Below are 20,639 nucleotides of genomic sequence, written 5' to 3'. Positions count from 1 at the left end.
AGGTATGGTTCTGCAAAGAGCTCTGCGCAGCGCCAGCACTTCATTCAAATGAAATAAAGTGCTAACTACTGTGGCCCCTGGCACCATCCGCAATCATCACAGGGTCCACGGGCCTGCAGGCCACAAGAAGAAGCTTGAGGGCTCACATGGGGCCTGCGGGCCGTGTGTTTTAGGTATACAAGTATACAGCCTGTCTACACAGGTCATTAAATGATCGCCAATCGGCTTGCCGTTCACTAGTGGTTTAACGGTTGCTGCCGGCCCATCTAAATAGGCCCCTAGTCAGTCTGAGGCCCCATTAGAGAGGTAGAGAAGCTCTGTAATAGTGTTTGTCCCAGGCTTACTGAGGAGATGGGAAAATAGTTTATTTTATAATTCCCATTCTTGCTTTCAGACAGAAGCTGTAAAAGATGAAAAACACAATGCAGGACACATTAAATTGCCTTATTCAATCAGGTCAGATTTTACCTGGTCTGTTCATTGCTTCTAAAGTAGAGGGATTTGTTCTGATCCTAACCTCAAATATCATGTCATCCATTCATGAATGTAGTGGCATGGTCAGAGCTAAGGAAGAGATGAGTAGTGCATCCAGAAGGGCAGGTCTGTATCAGGATCACAGTTATGCACAAGTGTGTGGAAGCTGTAATCCTCTTAGATGCCATGTGTGCCACAGATGAATCTCTGATATGGACAGATTGATGATTGATGACCTACTTTTTGGTGGCAACAAAGGATAACATTTCTGCCCACAAAAATATAGAATGCAGTGGGAAATTATAGCTGAAAATCTTCCGGACTCCGTTCCTAAAGTTTGGTTGTCCCTGATTAAGAAAATATCAGCTGGCCAATGTTTTATATACCCTAGTAATATGCTATGTCCAGTTAAAATTAGAAAAACAAAATAGTCTTTTTTTTACCTGTACAGAAGTCAAGTTCAGTAGGTAAGTGGTCACAAATCAAACATTTATTAAGGAATAAGACCTTGTTAACACTTGTGAAGCCATGTCAAGGGATACTTCTTCTCTGTAGCAAATACCTGGTGAAATATAGCATTGCACCACTGCCCAGCCTAACACATGCTTTGTCCCCAGGGTCCTCCTATGTTATCTGCATGTGTAGGTTTCTCCCTCTAGTTTTATCTTTCATGAAAATATTACTTTCAGATTCTCCATTGGTAAATATTGAATAATGTTATTTAAATTGCTAGTGAGCCCAAACATTTAGTAACGATGCGACCGTTTATTAATTTCAGGTTGTGTTTAATCCTTGTCTTGTACTACTTCTACTTAAAGGTCAGGCTGCCATTCGTGGTCTAGTAGCTGAAGGCCGACGTTTAGCAAACTCAATGATGGGGCCTTTCCGACAAGAGATGCTGGCTAAATGTGACCATGTAGAACAGCTGGCAGGGAAACTCGCAGAACTGGCTGCACGTGGCGAGGGAGATACGCCTCAGGCTCGTGTGGTGGCAGCTCAACTCCAGGATGCATTAAAGGTAACCGGGTTTTGTCTGATGCAGTTTGTTTTGCTAACTAATGTTGGTCGGTCATCAGAGCAGTTGTTGTAAGCTTTATTTTCCATGAGTGTTAGCAAAAAATGTAGGGAGATAAAAACGTTCCCAGAATGGAATGCATCAGAGATCATCAAAGTATGAGTTAAAAGGCCGCCCCATGCATGTCAGGATAAAATGAGCCAAACCTGCTGATTTTGGGAGTGGAACCTGACCAGTACTTGGAGGCACTGTTGGGAGACACTGTTTGGGTGGTTTGAATTCAAATGCCTAGTCCTTTTCGTCTTTATTGTCACTATTTATTTTGTTACCTACAAGTGCATCTCAATAAATTAGAATAGCCTCAAAAAGTTAATTTATTTCAGTAATTCATTGCAAAAAGGAAAATACGTATATTATATAGTCATTGCACACAGAGTTATCTATTTCAAGTGTTTATTTCTGTTAATGTTGATGATTATGGCTTACAGCCAATGAAAACCCAAAAGTCATTATCTCAGAAAATTAGAATACCGTATTTTTCCTTTCGCCACGACAGCACCCACGAGAGAGGGATCCGCCCCCTTCAGGACAGGAAACCTACAGATAAAAAGGGGCGGTCCCCCTCCCTCATCAGTTGGTTTCCTGTCCTGAATGGATCGGAACCTACCATACCTGGGTCCAGTGGAGTCCGTGCGGTCTCTAGGGGAACGGCGGAGCTCAGGATCCGGAAGCACGGTCGGTGGAGCTCCCCTCGTGGACTCCATCCTCCGGTGCACCTCGTCCTCTTTCCCTTGGTCCGGCCTTGTCCACCTGGGAAATGACGCCTGCAGGACCGCGCTGGTGAGTATGCTGTACGCGGTGGGGCCGGTGGCTCTCCCTGTGCCGACGCAGTACCTGCTTCTTCCGGGTTGCGGAACGCGTGTGCACGAGGGGGGGCGTGTCCGAGGCCTGCCATGTCAGCGCGCTCGAGCTACTGCAGGGACCCGGAAGTGGACGGGAACACTTCCGGAGGAACGGATGGCATGGAGACACCCGTGGATCCCTCCTGACGCGAATGACGCTGCTGACCGGTGAGTTGCTGTGTGCAGTGGGTCCGGCGCTCCCTCTGCGCCGCGTGCTTTGCAGCAGCGTGTACGCGCGCGGGGGGGGGGCGTGTCCGGGCCTGCTGCGTCAGCGCTCGTTGCTACGGCGGTGACCGGAACTGCAGGAGCATTTGGAGGAGGGCGGGGTGGAGAAAGGGGGGCTTCCCTATTAATGGAGACTGGAGCGCCAGACAAGTTGCTCCGTTCCCTTCCAAAAAATCAAGTGATGGGAAGTCCCCGCGCCTCCCCATCCCGGGACCCTTCTCCATCCAGGGATGCTGGACATAAGGACTCCAGTGACACCAGGAGTTCCACGGGTCGTAAGAGGAAGGAGGACCGTATAGACTCTGCATCCTCTAAGGGCCGCCTGGCGAAGCCTTCGTCTCCACCTCCAAAGCCGGTATCCGTTCTTTTCCTGGTATGGGTGAGTGAACTTCGTGAATGTTGCCCTATACTGATGTTCCCTTCCGGTTCTGTTCCAGGCCCCTAGGAAGAGCACCGCTAAGGCTAATAATAAGGAATGCCCCCTGTGTGCTTGCCCCCTCCCTAAAGACTACATACAAAGACTTTGTGGGCCCTGTATCCAAGCTATACGGGGGGAGGCTTCGGCTTCTACTATCCCCCCTCCGGACCTCCGGGACCTAATCCGTACAGAGATTCAGGCTTCTCTTCAGTCACTTCAAGGGTCTAAGAAACACAAGAAAGCTCACCGCCAGCATGATTCTCCCCCGTCTTCTGACTCGGATGAGATCCGGGGTGATTCTTCTTCAGCCTCTTCCTCGTCTTCTTCTGACGAGGCTGGAAAAGCATGTTTTTCCTTAGATGGGATGGACGGCTTGGTGAAGGCCATTCAATCAACCATGGGTATTGCAGAGGAAAAAAACCCCAAATCAGCTGATCATACTTTATTTGCTGGTCTCACTCAGAAGAAGCGGAAGTCTTTTCCTGTGAATGAGGCCCTTAAAACCCTTGTTCGCAAAGAATGGCAGACACAGGATCATCGCGGTTTTCTCCCGTCTTCTTCAAAACGAAGATACCCCTTTGATGATGCGGACTTGTCTCAATGGTGCAAAGTACCAAAAGTGGATGTGGCCGTGGCAAAATCCTCCAAAAAGTCAGCGCTGCCTTTCGAGGATATGGGATTCCTGCGAGATCCTCTAGACCGTAAAGCAGATGCTTTCCTGCGAAAAACCTGGGAAGCCTCTGCAGGGGCGCTGAAACCCGCCATTTCTGCTACATGTACTGCCAGGTCCCTTTTTAGTCTGGCTAGATCACTTAGACAAGCAGCTTAAGTCAGGCACCTCCAGAGATAAGATTGTTTCCTCGCTACCCTTACTCAAGGACGCGGCTAATTACCTGGCAGATGCTTCTGCTGACTCTGTCCGCCTGGCGGCCCGAGCGGCAGGGTCTTCTAATGCAGCCCGGAGAGCTCTCTGGCTAAAGTCGTGGAAAGGGGACACATCCTCAAAATCGATACTGTGTGCACTTCCCTGTGAGGGTGAGTTCCTCTTTGGTCCTCAGCTGGATGACATACTCACCAAGGCTGGTGATAGTAAAAAAGGGTTCCCTAATGCATTTGCTCCTCCTTCTAGGCTCCCGTATCGCAAACGTCGTTTCCAGCCCACCCGGCCTGACCGCAGGGACAGATCGGACAACCCCGCTTCTGGGACCAAGGGGGCCCTGTTTGGCAACCCTTCCTTCCGTCGGAAGTTCCCTAAACAATGATGAGGGTTTTCCGGTGGGAGGCAGGCTCCGTTTTTTTGCGGCCGTTTGGACAACCATCACTTCCAGCTCCTTTATCCTGGATTTGCTCTCACATGGTCTCCGGCTGGAATTCACCTCCCTCCCTCCTCGATTTTTTTGTCTTACATCCACTAGGAGGTCGGCGGGTCAACATCGCGCACTGGTGTCGGCAGTCCTCACTCTCGTGGAAAAGCAGGTTCTTGCGCCAGTCCCATTACATCAGAGGGGCCGAGGGTTTTACTCCCCCCTTTTCTTAGTACCAAAGCCCGATGGGTCATTTAGGACCATAATTAATCTAAAGAAGCTTAATCTCTTTCTGAAATACCGGCCTTTTAAAATGGAATCCCTCCTGACCACTATAAAATTGCTCTTCCCCAATTGTTACATGGCGGTCCTTGATCTAAAAGATGCGTATTACCACGTCCCGGTTCACCCACATTATCAGTAGTACCTCCGGGTAGCACTCTCCATTCACGACTCTGTTCACCATTTCCAATTCACGGCCATGCCCTTCGGCGTTTCCCTCGCCCCACGGATTTTCACTAAGATCATGGCTGAGGTCACTGCTCACCTTCGCGAACACCAGACTTTCATAATCCCTTATTTGGATGACCTACTGGTTGTGGGTAACACGGCGGCACAATGTTCCCTCCGCCTCCATCATGCTATGTCGACTCTGGGCCGTCTCGGGTAGCTTTTGAATCTACAAAAATCTAGACTCACGCCCTCCACCTTTCAGTCTTTCCTAGGCATGCTCCTGGGTTCCCGCCAACAACGTTGTTTTCTCCCATCGGACAAAGTGGCCAAAATCCAGAGGATTGTACGACGCGCACAGAGTCACAGATCACTCTCTCTCCGGTCCGCCATGTCTCTGTTGGGGTCCCTGACTTCCTGTATCCCCGCTGTCCAGTGGGCCCAGCTTCACTCCAGGCAGCTACAGTGGGAGGTCCTGGCAGCTGCAAGATCCCATCCAGGGTCCCTCGATCATCCTCTGACCTTGACAGACACTGCCCGTGCTTCCCTGACTTGGTGGCTGCTGGAAGAGAACTTAACCAAGGGGAAGGAATGGCATGTTCACTCCACCAGTCTCCTCACAACGGACGCCAGTCCCTGGGGGTGGGGGGCTCACCTGGGGGACTCTATGGCCCAAGGTCTTTGGTCCGCTCAAGAGTCAACTGCGTCATCCAACCGGAAAGAACTCATGGCGGTCAGTCAAGCCCTGATGTCCTTTCTTCCCCTCCTCAGGGGCACCCATGTACGGCTCTATACGGACAATCAAACGGTAGTCGCATACATCAACCGCCAAGGGGGGACGAGGTCCTCTTCCCTCATGTCCACGGCGGTTCACCTATTGGAACTCGCCGAGACTCATCTCTTGTCCCTCTCTGCGGTACACATCCGAGGGGTGGACAATGTCAAAGCGGATTTCCTCAGCCGTCACACTCTCCGTCAGGGAGAATGGGTCTTACATCGGGAGGTTTTTGCTCAAATCGTGCAGTACTGGGGCCTGCCGGTTATAGACTTGTTTGCTACCAAAGACAACAGGCAGTTGAAACAATTTGGCTCCCTGAACAGGGCAGATCAGCCGATGGTCCTGGATGCCCTTCAGGTTCCTTGGCAGTACAGCCTTGCTTATGCCTTCCCTCCCATGATTCTCCTTCCTACAGTCCTTCGGAAGATCAGGGAAGATCAAGCTCGCATTCTCCTTATCGCTCCCTTCTGGCCCAGGCGTCCCTGGTTCTCCCTCCTGAGACATATGTCAGTGACGGACCCCTGGGTTCTCCCCTCCCGACATGATCTCCTGTCACAGGGTCCTTTCCTTCATCCACGCGTCAAGGGACCCCACTTGACGGCATGGAATTTGAAAGGGCGTTACTAGCCTCCCGGGGGTTTTCCAGTCGCCTTGTGGATACCCTGCTGCAGAGTAGGAAGCCGGTAACCATCCGTCAGTATGGTCGAGTATGGAAACTGTTCCTTGCCTCCTTCCCTGATTCCTCACCTTCTGTGGTCCCGATCCCCTCTATTCTGTAATTTCTCCAGTCTGGACGGGATCTGGGTCTTTCAGTCAGTACCCTCAAAGTTCATGTGTCTGCCCTGGGCGCCCTCTACAATTCCAATGTAGCTGGTAATAGGTGGGTCATGCGTTTCATCAAGGCGTGTGACCGCGGTCAGCCGCTCCGTCTCACCTGCCCACCCCCCTGGGATCTCACTCTAGTTCTGGATGCCCTGACCCTTCCACCCTTTGAACCGCTCACCTCGGCGTCTGACAAATTACTGTCCTTTAAAACCTGCCGCTTAGTCGCACTCACTTCTGCCCGTCGTGTTAGCGATCTTCAGGCTCTATCCGTGGATCCTCCCTTCCTTAGGATTTTTCCAGATCGTATTGTCCTCAAAACGGACCCGGCTTATTTGCCTAAAGTAGCTTCCCAGTTCCACCGGAGTGCAGAAATCGTCCTCCCTTCCTTCTTTCCTGTCCCTACCACACCAGAAGAATGCCGGTTTCACACCCTAGACGTCAGGGAAACCGTTCTAGCTTATATATCTCGGACAGCCCCTTGGCGGCAGGATAGGGCTTTGTTTGTTGCCTTTCAGGGGTCCAGACGTGGTCGTCAGGTGACGAAGCATTCCTTGGCCCGATGGATGCGGGATGCCATTTCCGTTGCGTATGAGTTGAAGCAAGAGCTTCTTCCTTCCCCTGTACAAGCTCACTCTACTAAGGCGATGGCCTCCTCTTGGGCTGCCATGGCGGATGTCTCCATCGACAGTATTTGTAAGGCTGCCACCTGGTCCTCCCCTTCTACGTTTTACAAACACTACCGGCTGGACCTTTCTTCCTCCTCAGACCTTGCTTTTGGGAGATCGGTCCTTCAGATGGTTGTCCCTCCCTAAGTGTGTTCTCTCTCCAAGTCTCTCGTGGGTGCTGTCGTGGCTAAAGGAAAAGACTATATTACTTACCGGTAATGGGATTTTCCAGAGTCCACGACAGCACCCTTTACACCCCTGCCCTTTTTTCTTTTTCACCCTTTGGTTTTGTTTCTCTTTTTTCTTACCTTGTTACTAATCCATGGCGGTTCCTCTCACATTCTCTGAAACTAACTGATGAGGGAGGGGGACCGCCCCTTTTTATCTGTAGGTTTCCTGTCCTGAAGGGGGCGGATCCCTCTCTCGTGGGTGCTGTCGTGGACTCTGGAAAATCCCATTACCAGTAAGTAATATAGTCTTTTCGCTTTATAAGACGCACTTTTGTTCCCCCAAATTTTTGGGGAAAGTAGGGGGTGCATCTAATAAACCGAATATACGGGGTGTGTGTGTATGTATATATGTATATATGTATGTATATATATGTATGTATGTATGTATGTATGTGTATATATATATATATATATATATATATATATAATATATTTATTACTGCAGGGTCCGCTCTGGAGCACTGCTGGGGGCAGGGAATGCTGGGAGCGGCAGCGTTAGATCTCCTGATCCTGCTTATATAATATGCACAGCCGCTGTCCATCAGCAGCGTGGTGCTGAAACTGCATCACGCTGAGGGGCTGGGGCAGCGGGGCATGTTATATCTGCCTGCACCCTCCTTTGATCGCACATGATCCCCCCTGTGTTAGATATGGCCCCCGTGCTGCTGCCAATAGTAAAATAAAAAAGCTTTACCTCCAGCGCTGATCTCCGGTCTCCTGCTGCTGTCTGTGATAAGGCACGCAGAGATGATATCACTCTGCCATGCCGATCACATGACCGGCAGCAAGAACCAGGAAGTAGAGGGAGCCGGAATTCAACTGCGAGGAGGGAGTCACGAGGAGGGACAGCGCTGAGGAGGTAAGGAAAGAGTGTTTTATTTTAATATGGGCAGCAGCATGGGGGCATTTCTAACACAGGGGAGGTGTGCCATCTATAGGGGCCATGGGTAGCTGTATGGGGGCCATATATAACAGGGGAGATGTGCCATCTATAGTGGCCATGGGCAGCACACATGGGGGGCATATCTAACAGAGGGGAGATGTGCCATCTATAGGGGCCATGGGCAGCTGTATGGGGGCCATATCAAACACAGGGGAGATGTGCCATCTATAGGGGCCATGGGCAGCTGTATGGGGGCCATATCAAACACAGGGGAGATGTGCCATCTATAGGGGCCATGGGCAGCTGTATGGGGGCCATATCAAACACAGGGGAGATGTGCCATCTATAGTGGCCATGGGCAGCTGTATGGGGGCCATATCAAATACAGGGGAGATGTGCCATCTATAGGGGCCATGGGCAGCACAGGGGGACGTGTCCCAGCACAAGGGGGCTATATTCAATATAAGGGGGCCATATCCAGATTTAGGGGGGCTAATTTTAGGAAGGGGGTCGGTCTATGAGGGACATATACCCTATATGATTTGTTAGACGGACACTGGCATTATAAGATGGACCCCATTTAACATTAAAAAAAAATCTCTTTTCCTTTACCAAATTTGGGGGTGCGTCTTATAATCATGGGCGTCTTATAAAGCGAAAAATACGGTAATTAACTCAAAACACCTGCAAAGTCTTCCAAAGCGATTAGCATTGTCCTTTAAGCTGGGTTTACACACTGCAACATCGCAAAGGACATCGCTGTAACGTCACCGGTTTTGTGACGTAACAGCGACCTCCCTAAGTCTCTGGTGAGTCGCTGGTGAGCTGTCAAACAGGCAAACCTGGCCAACAACGCAACAGCGATCCGGACCTGCAGAGCGACCTAGCTGGTTGTTGGGGGCGTTGATAAGCAGCTTTTTGAAAGGGAAGTTGCTAACAGTCGCTGCAAAGTCTTTCACACACTGAAACTTTGTAGCGATGCTTGCTGCACAGCGGGAAACAAAGGACCTAGGAATGGTCCTGAACGATTTGTAGCGATCAGCAACTTCACAGCAGGGGCCAGGTCGCTGATGTGATTCACACACTGCAACATCGCAAACAACATCGCTATTGCGTCACAAAACCGGTGACGTTACAGCGATGTCGTTTGAGATGTTGCAGTGTGTAAACCCAGCTTTAGGCTGGTTCACTAGGTTACGCAATCATAGGTAAGACTGCTGACTTGATAGATGTCCAGAAGGCAGTCAGTGACACATTCCACAAGTAGGGTAAGCCATTTCTAAAGAAGATGGCTGTTCACAGTGCTGTATCCAAGCATATTAATGCAAAGTTGAATGGAAGGAAAAAGTGTGGTAGAAAAAGGTACACAAGTAAACGGGATAACCGCAAGCTTGATAGGATTGTTAAAAAAAGGCTATTCAAAAATTTGAGGGAGATTCACAAGGAGTGGACTGCTGGTGGAGTCAGTGCATCAAGAGCCACAACACACAGACATATCCAGGTACATGGGCTACAACTGGCACATTCCTTGTGTAAAGCCACTCATGACCAATAGACAAGCCCAGAAGCGTCTTACATGGGCCAAGGAGAAATAGAACTGGACCGTTGCTCAGTGGTCCAAAGTGTTGTTTTCAGATGAAAGTACATTTTCCAATTCATTTGGAAATCAAGGTCCCAGAGTCTGGAGGAAGAGTGGAGAGGTACACAATCCAAGCTGCTTGAGGTCTAGTGTGACGTTTCCACAATCCGTGATGGTTTGGTGAGCCATGTCATCTGCTGGTGTAGGTCCACTATGTTTTCTCAAGACCAAAGTTAGTGCAGCCGTCTACTAGGAAATTTTAGAGGACTTCATGCTGCCCTCTGCAGACAAGCTTTTTGGAGATGGAAATTTCATTTTCCAGCAGGACGTGGCACCTCTCCACACTACCAAAGGTACCAATACCTGGTTTATCCCTAGAACGCGCAACCATAGAAATCTACCATAGAAAACAAGTAAGCTAGCAGGCCTGCGAGGCCCCAGGTATGCGTTCTAGGGTTTAACAACCACAATATCACTGTGCTTGATTGGCCAGCAAACTCGCATGACCTAAACCCCATAGAGAATCTATGGGGTATTGTCAAGAGGAAGGTGAGAGACACCAGACCCAACAATGCAGGCGAGCTGAAGGCTGCTATCAAAGCAACCTGGGCTTCCATAACACCTCAGCAGTGCCACAGGCTGATCACCTCCATGCCATGTCGCATTGATGCAGGAATTCCTAAAAAAGGAGCCCCGACCAAGTAATGAGTGCATTTACCATACATACTTTTCAGTAGGCGCCAACATTTAAGTTTAAAATCATTTTTTCAGTTGGTCTTATATAATATTCTAACTTTCTGAGATAATGACTTTTGGGTTTTCATTGGCTGTAAACCATAATCATCAACATTTAAAGAAATAAACACTTGAAATAGATCACTCTGTTTGTAATGACTTTATATAGTATATGTGTTTTCACTTTTTGTATTGAATTATTGAAATTAGCTTTTTGAGGATATTCTAATTTATTGAGATGCACTTGTAGTATTGTTTGGCCATTTCAGCAATATAAAGCTTTGTTGTTTTTTTTTTTTGTTTTTTGTTTTTTTTTCCTTGAAGGATCTGAAGTCAAGGATGCAGGAAGCAATGACACAGGAGGTGTCTGATGTTTTCAGCGATACGACCACTCCTATAAAACTTTTAGTTGTTGCTGCTACTGCTCCCCTTGATGCACCTAACCGTGATGAGGTTAGTTGAAATAATTTCCTTATATCACTGATGATAAAGCGTTTATAATGTGTATTATATTAATTATTAATTTTATTTTTAAAAATGGAAATAGGTATTTGATGACAGAGCTGCCAATTTTGAGAACCACGCAGCACGTCTGGGGGCCACCGCTGAGAAAGCAGCAGCAGTGGGAGCTGCTAATAAAGCCACTGTTGAAGGAATTCAGGCAGCAGTGAAGACCGCCAGGGAGCTAACTCCACAGGTTTGCTTTAACACCATCCTTTTTCCTGTGAGCTGTAACCTTAGACAATATACAAAGTATTGTTATTTTCATGTAAAAATTGTGAAGAACATTGAAATCCCTCCATTATTCATTGATTATTCTTGGCCTTATTTACTAGGTAATATTCTACATTACCAGCTGCTGAATCCCTTTGTACATATCATTTACTTATCATTGGGAAACTTTGCAGATTCATTATCTTGCATTGATCTGGAGTCAAATCTCTTCACATAAAACAAGGCTTGAGTATTACCATAGCCTCCCTTTAACTTAAAGGCCCCGTCACACTAAGCAACATCGCTAGCAACATCGCTGCTAACGAACAACTTTTGTGACGTTGCTAGCGATGTTGCTGTGTGTGACATCCAGCAACAACCTGGCCCCTGCTGTGAGGTCGTTGGTTGTTGCTGAATGTCCTGGGCCATTTTTTAGTTGTTGCTGTCCCGCTGTGAAGCACAGATCGCTGTGTGTGACAGCGAGACAGCAACAACTAAATGTGCAGGCAGCAGGAGCCGGCTTCTGCGGAGGCTGGTAACCACAGTAAACATCGGGTAACCAAGAAGCCCTGTCCTTGGTTACCCGATATTTACCTTTGTTACCAGCCTCCACCGTTCTCACTGTCAGTGCCGGCTCCTGCTCTGTGCACATGTAGCTGCAGGACACATCGGGTTAATTAACCCGATGTGTGCTGTAGCTAGGAGAGCAGGGAGCCAGCGCTAAGCATTGTGCGCTGCTCCCTGCTCTGTGCACATGTAGCTGCAGCACACATCGGGTAATTAACCCGATGTGTGCTGTAACTAGGAGAGCAGGGAGCCAGCGCTAAGCAGTGTGCGCTGCTCCCTGCTCTCTGCACGTGTAGCTCCGTGCGCTGGTAACCAAGGTAAATATCGGGTTGGTTACCCGATATTTACCTTAGTTACCAAGCGCAGCATCTTCCACGCGGCGCTGGGGGCTGGTCACTGGTTGCTGGTGAGCTCACCAGCAACTCGTGTAGCGACGCTCCAGCGATCCCTGCCAGGTCAGGTTGCTGGTGGGATCGCTGGAGCGTCGCAGTGTGACATCTCACCAGCAACCTCCTAGCAACTTACCAGCGATCCCTATCGTTGTTGGGATCGCTGGTAAGTTGCTTAGTGTGACTGGACTTTAAGGCACACATCATCCAGCAGTCTTGGCAGAGTCAGTTTGAATAAATCTCAAGCTCTGTTCATTCATCTCTGTACTATACTGTAATTTGACTTAGAAAGTTGCCGGAATGTAGTGCAAGTGGAAGTGTGACGCCCTGCCTATCAGGTCGTCACAGGGTATTGTGCAATCTGACCTTCTGTGCAATATCCACCTCCTCCTTGGTTACGGGTCCCCAACTTATGGTGTTGCCAAAACCAGCTAATCAAAATCCTAGGAACACTCTGCACCAGACCCACCAGACACACCAGTGGACGGCCTGAGTGGAATAGGGTCGCCCACTTGGGGGGTTGGTAAGAGGAGGTCAGGAGTGTCAGGAGTAGGCCAGTGTAGTTTTGGAGGTGAAGGAGAGAGGAGATCAGGAGCCGGGCTTCTTGGAAGTAACTAGGTGGCAGACGGTGGTCTGGGCCTAGTAGGAGCTGGACCCCCGGTCGCAGGGGATCGTGACAAGGGGCACGGAACTGTCGAGGAGGACAGCCGGCGGCTTTGTACCATCACCGGGCTGGGACCAAAGCACGACTGGGTACATGGACCCTAGGTCAGGGAGTAGCTTCAGGCAACCTGACAATTCACCCGACGAGAACGGAGCCTTCAAGATCCGCTCTCCACCCGCTCCAAAATTGGGGTACTAGCGCAACGAGGGGGATAGGACTTTCCACTCAAACGGTCCAGAAAATCCCAAGTGTGAACCCTGAGAGCAAGCTCCCGCAGTTAGCCACACTGGGGAGCGGGACCCGATTTAGTTTTACGCTACCGGGGCCAACTAAGAAGTAGACTAAGTGCCAGGGAGAAGGTCACAGATCATCAGGCAACACCACTGGGGACGGGACAAAAACAACCTCCCCTCTGCGGCAGCGGTGTCCAGAACTTTGGTTTACCAAGCTGTCGGTGTCAGCTTAATGGACTGAGTGAGTACACAATTGACCCTTTCACCCCCAACGGCACTCCCCAATTCCATCACAAAGTTCCGGGGCATCCCCCCTACTTGTGGAGGGTCGCAACACCTGGCTGCCCCAGTCATCACCCCGGGTACTCCCCAGCGGCAGCGATGGTACTCCACCTTACCACACACCACGGGTGGCATCACAAACTTTAAATACACCATCCCCTGTAAATACCCCCTTCCTTTGAGTGGCCGCGCGACCCCCGGGTTCGGACGCCCCTCGAGCCACCGCAGATCCGGATCTGAGCAGCCCGGTTGCTGACGTGGGGGTGGCACAGAAGCATGAAAATATACAAGGCCCCCCAATAAATATTAGTGTAAAGTTGGGCAAAATTGAAGATTCGACAGCCAACCACCTAATGTGCTTTAGGGATCCTATACCCTTTCCTCAGGGAGTTGCAGTTTGAATTTAATAGCCCGAACATTTGCTTTTCATGCAGACATCAGATGTGGCTTTCTCTGCTTCTCCACACAGCGATCACATGAATGTTTGTTTGACTCAGCTGAGCATTTCCAAGTATTGGAATCAGGAGAGGTAGCTGTAAGGTGAAGAAGGGGGGCAGTTATCGAAGATATACTGTATATGGGCACCTTCTGTAAGACTGATCTTATTTGCATCCTCCTCAGGTGATTTTAGAGTTTCTGTTGAAAATGATTTCCGTAACATTTATTAAAGCTAGTTCTGGATTTTTTATAGGTGGTGTCTGCAGCTCGAATCCTGTTACGCAACCCAGGAAATCAGGCAGCTCATGAGCATTTTGAAACCATGAAGAACCAATGGATTGATAACATAGAGAAGATGACAGGTTTGGTTTTGTATAATCTGCAGCAAGATTCTTTGAGATAGTAAACTAATTAATTATATGATTGCTTATGCTTTCCTTTGCCAGGAAAGATTCATTCTTCTTATTTTTCTTAAAATAGGTCTGGTTGATGAAGCCATTGATACAAGGTCCCTGTTGGATGCATCGGAGGAAGCCATCAAAAAGGATATTGACAAGTGCAAGGTGGCTATGGCTAATATGCAGCCCCAGATGTTAGTTGCTGGGGCCACAAGTATAGCCCGCCGTGCCAACCGTATTTTATTAGTAGCTAAAAGGGAAGTAGAGAACTCTGAGGATCCAAAATTCCGTGAGGCTGTGAAGGCGGCATCAGATGAGCTCAGCAAAACGATTTCTCCCATGGTTCTAGAGGCTAAAGCTGTAGCGGGCAACATCTCAGACCCAGGTAACGAACTGACGTTTTTATATCTAAGTGAACAGAACTGACTTTTAAAATAAGTGTTAAAATCAGTTATCTGCAATTGTCATCAGTGTACTAGTGTCTCTGGATAATGACATTCCTTGTTTTCAGTTCACTCACTAGTGTACAATACAGCACACCACCTTTTATGAACTGCAAAGGTCATTTACTCTGTCACCACCTCCTGGTGTTGGCCGTATGTGGTTTATTATTGGACTGTAATAAAAATGGCAGAACGAATGTATAGATAAGAGAGGACATAGCAAATTCATCTTTCAGTGAAAAAACTTGATATTGCATATCAGAGTAGGAAATTGGATACTTTCTGTTCTCAATTGTAAAAAGTCTAATTATTATCTCCTCATGTCTAATACATGATGTCCACCTAATACATACTGCTTCCCAATAATACCATGATGCGTTGGCACACCATGCTATGTGATTATCATTAATCGGTACATATGTTGTAAAAATAAACGCTATTAATATGCAGGCAGGTTAAGAACATACGGTGCCTGCACTGAGAGCCCTGCTGCTGTGAACCTCCTGGCAGTCTCAAGCTTTCATTCATATGTGTGCCCAGTGCAGCTTCAGTCACCGCTCAGTGCATAGTGAGCGGCGGCCGTAACCACGCCTCGGCACTGACTATCGGCTCTGTACTGGTGCAATGCTGACCCAGCTGTCCGTCAGAGCAGAGGGGCGAAGTTACAGCCGCGGCTCACTATGACTAAAGCTGTGTCAGCCCACAGCTGAAAGCTGAAGGCTGCTAGGAGGAATAAAGCTTATTTTCTCCCGGCAGTGGGGTTTTTAGTGAGGCAGCTGCATGGCGTCAGAACACTATTAACCTGCAGATTAAGAGCAATTTTTTTTCATTCCCTTTAAAGTGACTATCTAGGGAAAATTGTAAAAATTACAATTTTGTCCAGTTAGAAAACAAAATTAAACAGTAACAAGCAAACGGGTAACAATATTTTGATTTTCTCACTTTCTGTTTCTGTTTTGCTTCTGGTGGTGGAAAACTTTTTTTTTTTTTTTTTGTTCCCTGTATACTACAAATAACAACCTGTTCGTACATCCCCTAATAGCATTAGGTTGATTTCCAAGCGAAAGATCACTGATTTGAATCAAGGATCAGCGATGAAGATTTCCCAAGAAAAGAGAGCCAGCATCATTCAGCTCATCGATAGCGGTCTCTCTGCTAAGAAAATTGCCAAACTGCATCATGCGAGTGCCATGACTAGAGATGAGCGAACCGGTCGCGGTTCGGCTCGAGCTTGGTTCACCGAACGGAGGTCTCGTTCCAGTTCGGTTCGGCGAACCACTCGAACCCATAGGAAACAATGGGAGGCAATCACAAACACATAAAAACACATTATAAATGTACACATACAGTTAATAAACATTGCCATAACACTAAAGGGGGCTTTACACGCTACGACATCGCTAATTCGAACTCGTTGGGGTCACGGAATTGGTGACGCACATCCGGCCGCATTAGCGATGCCGTTGCATGTGACACCGATGAGCGATTTTGCATCGTTGCAAAAACGTGCAAAATCGCTCATCGGTGACATGGGGGTCCATTCTCAAAAATCGTTACTGCAGCAGTAACGAGGTTGTTCCTCATTCCTGCGGCAGCACACATCGCTCCGTGTGACGCCGCAGGAACGAGGAAGCTCTTCTTACCTGCATCCCAGCCGCTATGCGGAAGGAAGGAGGTGGGCGGGATATTACGTCCCGCTCAGCTCCGCCCCTCCACTGCTATTGGGCGGCCGCTCAGTGACGTCGCTGTGACGCCACACGGACCGCCCCCTTAGAAAGGAGGCGGTTCGCCGGTCACAGCGATGTCGCCGGGCAGGTAAGTATGTGTGACGGGTCTGGGCGATGTTGTGCGGCACGGGCAGCGATTTGCCCATGTCGCGCAACAGATGGGGGCGGGTACCCACACTAGCGATATTGGGACCTATATCGCAGTGTGTAAAGCCCGCTTTACCGGTCCCCTCGACGCGTCCTGCACTCGGTCTCCTGCCGCTATTCCATCCGATGATCGCTGAATCCTCCCGGTAACCAGCACTGCCAGCAGTGATGCAGAACCTATCGTGACGTCAAAATAGCCATGTGACCAGTCAAGTGTCTGTTATCTCATTGGCTACAGACTGGTCACATGACTGACGCGTCACGTAGGACCTGTGAGTGCATCTCTCCAGTACGCGGTGATCGTTTGTGTATCGCCGTGTACCGGGGACATGCTCTGGCACGCGGTCGGGTTCCCGGTCTGCTTCCCCGTTCCGTTATAAACAGGCTGCCACAGCGGGTTGATAACGGAGATCACCGTTGTTATAGCAACGCGCCTGTCAGTGGTGACGTCACCGCTCACAAGCCACAGCTCCTTCTCACTCACGGATTGAGAACACTGCACAGGGAATAGCACCGCCTTCTTTCTATACAGCGCTGATGTAGCAGAGCTGCATGTGTTGAAGGAGAAAGAAGACAGAAGAGCCGGATCATGGAGGCATGCGAGGGAGTAATAAACATGGAGTCTCTAATGTGTCTGTGTATTTATTTCTATTAAAGTATTTTTTCTCTGTGTGGTGTCTTTTTTTAACCCTTTATTGGAGATTCTTAATGGCTGGGTCAAACTTGCCTGACATTAAGAATCTCTGGCTTAATACTAGCTAGTAAAACAAAGCCAGTATTAACCCATTATTACCCAGCAAGCCACCATCACCAGGGCTGTTGGAAGAGTTGGATACAGCGCCAGATGATGGCGCTTCTATGAATGCGCCATTTTCTGGGGCGGCTGCGGATTGCAATTCGCAGCAGAGGCGCCCAGAAACCTCGGGCTAACCTGTGCTGTGGATTCCAATCCCCAGCTGCCTAGTTGTACTCGGCTGGACACAAAAATGGGGCGAAGCTCACGTCATTTGTTTTTTAATTATTTCATGAAATAAGTGAAATAATTAAAAAAAAAATAACGGGCTTCCCTATATTTTTAGTTCCCAGTCGGGTACAAATAGGCGCCTGGGGTTTGGGGGCAGCCCGTAGCTGCCTGCTGTACCTGGTTAGTATACAAAAATATGGCGAAGCCCAAATAATTTTTTTGGGGGGGCAAAAAGTCCTGCATACAGTCCTTAATTTCCAATTTTTGGATAAACCAGGAAAGGCCACATCTTGTAGGACATTACTAATTGGAATCCGCAGCACAGGTTAGCCCGAGGTTTCTGGGCGCCTCTGCTGCGAATTGCAATCCGCAGCCACCCCAGAAAATGGCGCATTCATAGAAGCGCCATCATCTGGTGCTGTATCCAACTCTTCCAACAGCCCTGGTGACGGTAGCTTGCTGGGTAGTAATGGGGTTAGGGCTAGCTGTATATTATCAACTGGCCCTAAGCCCGAAAATTCATGGTGGCACGCCAATATTAGACATGGCCACCATGAATTTCTAGTACCGATAAAAAGAACCACAACACACAAAGAAATATTTTTATTATAAATAAAACACAACACAATTAGTGACTCCATCTTTATTGAAATAAAGAACCCCCCTCCGCAGTAATCCTGGGTCAAGGGTCCCGCGCCGTCCAATCCGGATCCAATATCATCTGATCAGTTTGCTGGAAGGCAAAGCGATCAGATGATGTGTCAGGTTCAAGGGCCTGAATCACATGACACAGCAGCTGATTGTATAAACTGCTTTTATACAATCAGCTGATGCATTAGTGCAAAAAAAAAAAACTACACACTTCAGTGCAGACTCCTGTCCGACTGCATCAGCTGATAGTTTAGCTGGCCGGGCGGTAAAAAGCCGGCCTCACCGCTCCACTTAAAGGGTCAGCTGATTCCGTCAGGTGACCGCATCAGCTGATCATCGCCAGGTCTGAGAGAGAGAGAGAAAGATGGAGAGAGAGAAAGAAGAGAGAGAAGCAAAAGAGGAGAAAGAGAGAAAGGAGAAAGGAGAGAGAAAGGAGAAAGGAGAGAGAGAAAGGAGAGAGAAAGGAGAAAGGAGAGAGAAGGGAGAAAGGAGAGAGAAGGGAGAAAGGAGAGAGAAGGGAGAAAGGAGAGAGAAGGGAGAAAGGAGAGCGAAGGGAGAAAGGAGAGCGAAGGGAGAAGAGAGAGAGGAGCGAGAAAGGAGAGAGAGAGGGGAGGGAGAGGAGAGAGAGGAGAGAGAGAGCTCACAGCTGATGTCCGGCTCCTCCCCTCAGTGCATAATTAAATTATATTTTATAAATATTTATTAAAAATAAAAAAAAATACATTTACCAGGATTTACTGACCACGTGATTCATTTCATTGCTATGTGAAGCTCATGCAGAGCACTCGTGTTCTGTAGCAGAGATGACAGTGTCGTGTGGATTCCGTCTGACCTGGAGGGGTATTGGAGGATTTTAATAAAATTGGTGAAACTGTGTTTTTTTTTTTTTGTCTTTTATTCCAAATAAAGGATTTTTCGCGGTGTGTGTTTATTTACTTTCACTTTATAAATAGATAATTATAATTGGAAATTATAAATAAAAAAAAAAAAATTCTTTAACGGGACTAGAACTCCCAACATTATGCTACTTAGGCGGGTGCTTTATCCACTAGTCTATTCTAGTCAGATTTTCTAATCTTGAAGCCTGCTGTGCTGACTGAAGTCTCTGCTTCATTGCTATGGAGCCACTACATCCCAAGAGAGCACAGCTGACCTTGTCGTGTGGATTACTTCAGATCTGGAGGGGTATTTTTGGGATTAATAACTGGGTGAACCAGGGTTGTTTTTTTGTCTTTTATTCCAAATAAAGGATTTTTCGCGGTGTGTGTTTCTTTACTTTCACTTACAGTTTAATCATGGACGGTATCTCGAGGAGACGCCTGCCATGATTAAACTCATTATTATCCCAATTGCCACCGCACCACGGCAATTCGGGATGAGCTGGGTAGAGTCCCGCAGGAGTGTCGCACCTAATTGATGCGGCAATTCTGGGCGGCTGTAGGGTGATATTGTTAGGGTGGTGGGCTCCCCATACCGTGGCGCTCTCCATCCTGACAATACCAGCCTCCAGCTGTGCGGCTTTATTCTGGCTGGTAGCAAACATGGGGGAAACCACATTTTTTTTTATTATTTATTTATTTATTTATTTATTTTAATGCACGATATAGACCCGCCCACCGGCGGCTGTGATTGGTTGCAGTGAGACAGCTGTCACTCAGCTTGGGGACGTGTCTGACTGCAACCAATCATAAGCGCCGGTGGGCTATGAAAGCACAGAATAACTAATTGACTAATGAAGCGGCAGCCATTTTCTAAAGAGGAAAAGACGCTGCAGATTTGTGACAGCCGGGGAGCGAGTCGCCCGTGATCGGTGAGTAGGAAAGGAAGAGGGATTGTGCTGGGGAGGCAGGACGCATGCAGATAGCAACGTGTGCACATAGCCTTACTGTGAAAAGCCACATTTATAGTGATAGAACTGTTCTCGAACGTAACTCGAGCTGCCGAACTTTTAGCAAAAAGCTCGAGTTCGAGTTCTAACTAGAACACCCCCCAAAATCACTCGAACCGCGAACTGGAGAACCACGAACCGTGCTCAACTCTAGCCATGACAGTTGGAAGAATACCAAATGAAGTCCATCCATCGATTCAAAAGCCAAGAGGTGGATGTCCAGGCAAATTATCAGTCAACAAGTCGGCTCATCACAAAGTCTATCAGTTCTTATGCGGCAAACACGACAGTAGAGGCGGCTCGTATGCTTCGTAATAGTGAGCCCACAGATGTCTATGCAAGCAGCATGTGACGCACGTTACACAAGTCTGGAATGGTGACAGAAAAAAGTGAAAGCCTCAACTTCAATATCTTCATAAGAAGCGTCAGTTCAAGTTTCCAAAAAAGTACAAAAAATGGACAGTAAACATTTTTAAAGGGAACCTGTCGCCACTTTTTCGGCCTATAAGCTGCGGCCACCACCACCGGGCTCTTATATACAGCAATATAACATGCTGTATATAAGAGCCCAGGCCGGGGGTATAACATAAAAAACACTTACCTAATAATCGCGCTGTGGGCCTTATGGGCATCTCCGTTGTCCAGTGGTTG

At 48.2% G+C, this 20,639-nt stretch overlaps 1 protein-coding gene across 2 annotated transcripts in view; it reads left to right on the top strand.

The window, feature by feature from the left end:
• Positions 1-20,639, top strand: part of VCL (vinculin) — a 341,576-nt gene that overhangs the window by 229,635 nt on the left and 91,302 nt on the right. For both annotated transcript variants that reach the window (XM_075349103.1, XM_075349102.1), the window contains exons 12-16: positions 1,293-1,492; positions 10,808-10,936; positions 11,031-11,180; positions 14,024-14,132; positions 14,251-14,553. In XM_075349103.1, coding sequence (XP_075205218.1) covers positions 1,293-1,492; positions 10,808-10,936; positions 11,031-11,180; positions 14,024-14,132; positions 14,251-14,553 — 891 coding nt within the window. The remainder of the gene's footprint in view (positions 1-1,292; positions 1,493-10,807; positions 10,937-11,030; positions 11,181-14,023; positions 14,133-14,250; positions 14,554-20,639) is intronic.

Source organism: Anomaloglossus baeobatrachus, chromosome 5 (assembly GCF_048569485.1).
Source record: "Anomaloglossus baeobatrachus isolate aAnoBae1 chromosome 5, aAnoBae1.hap1, whole genome shotgun sequence".
Classification (NCBI taxonomy): Eukaryota; Metazoa; Chordata; class Amphibia; order Anura; family Aromobatidae; genus Anomaloglossus; species Anomaloglossus baeobatrachus.
This window is presented reverse-complemented; position numbering and strand designations above follow the sequence as displayed.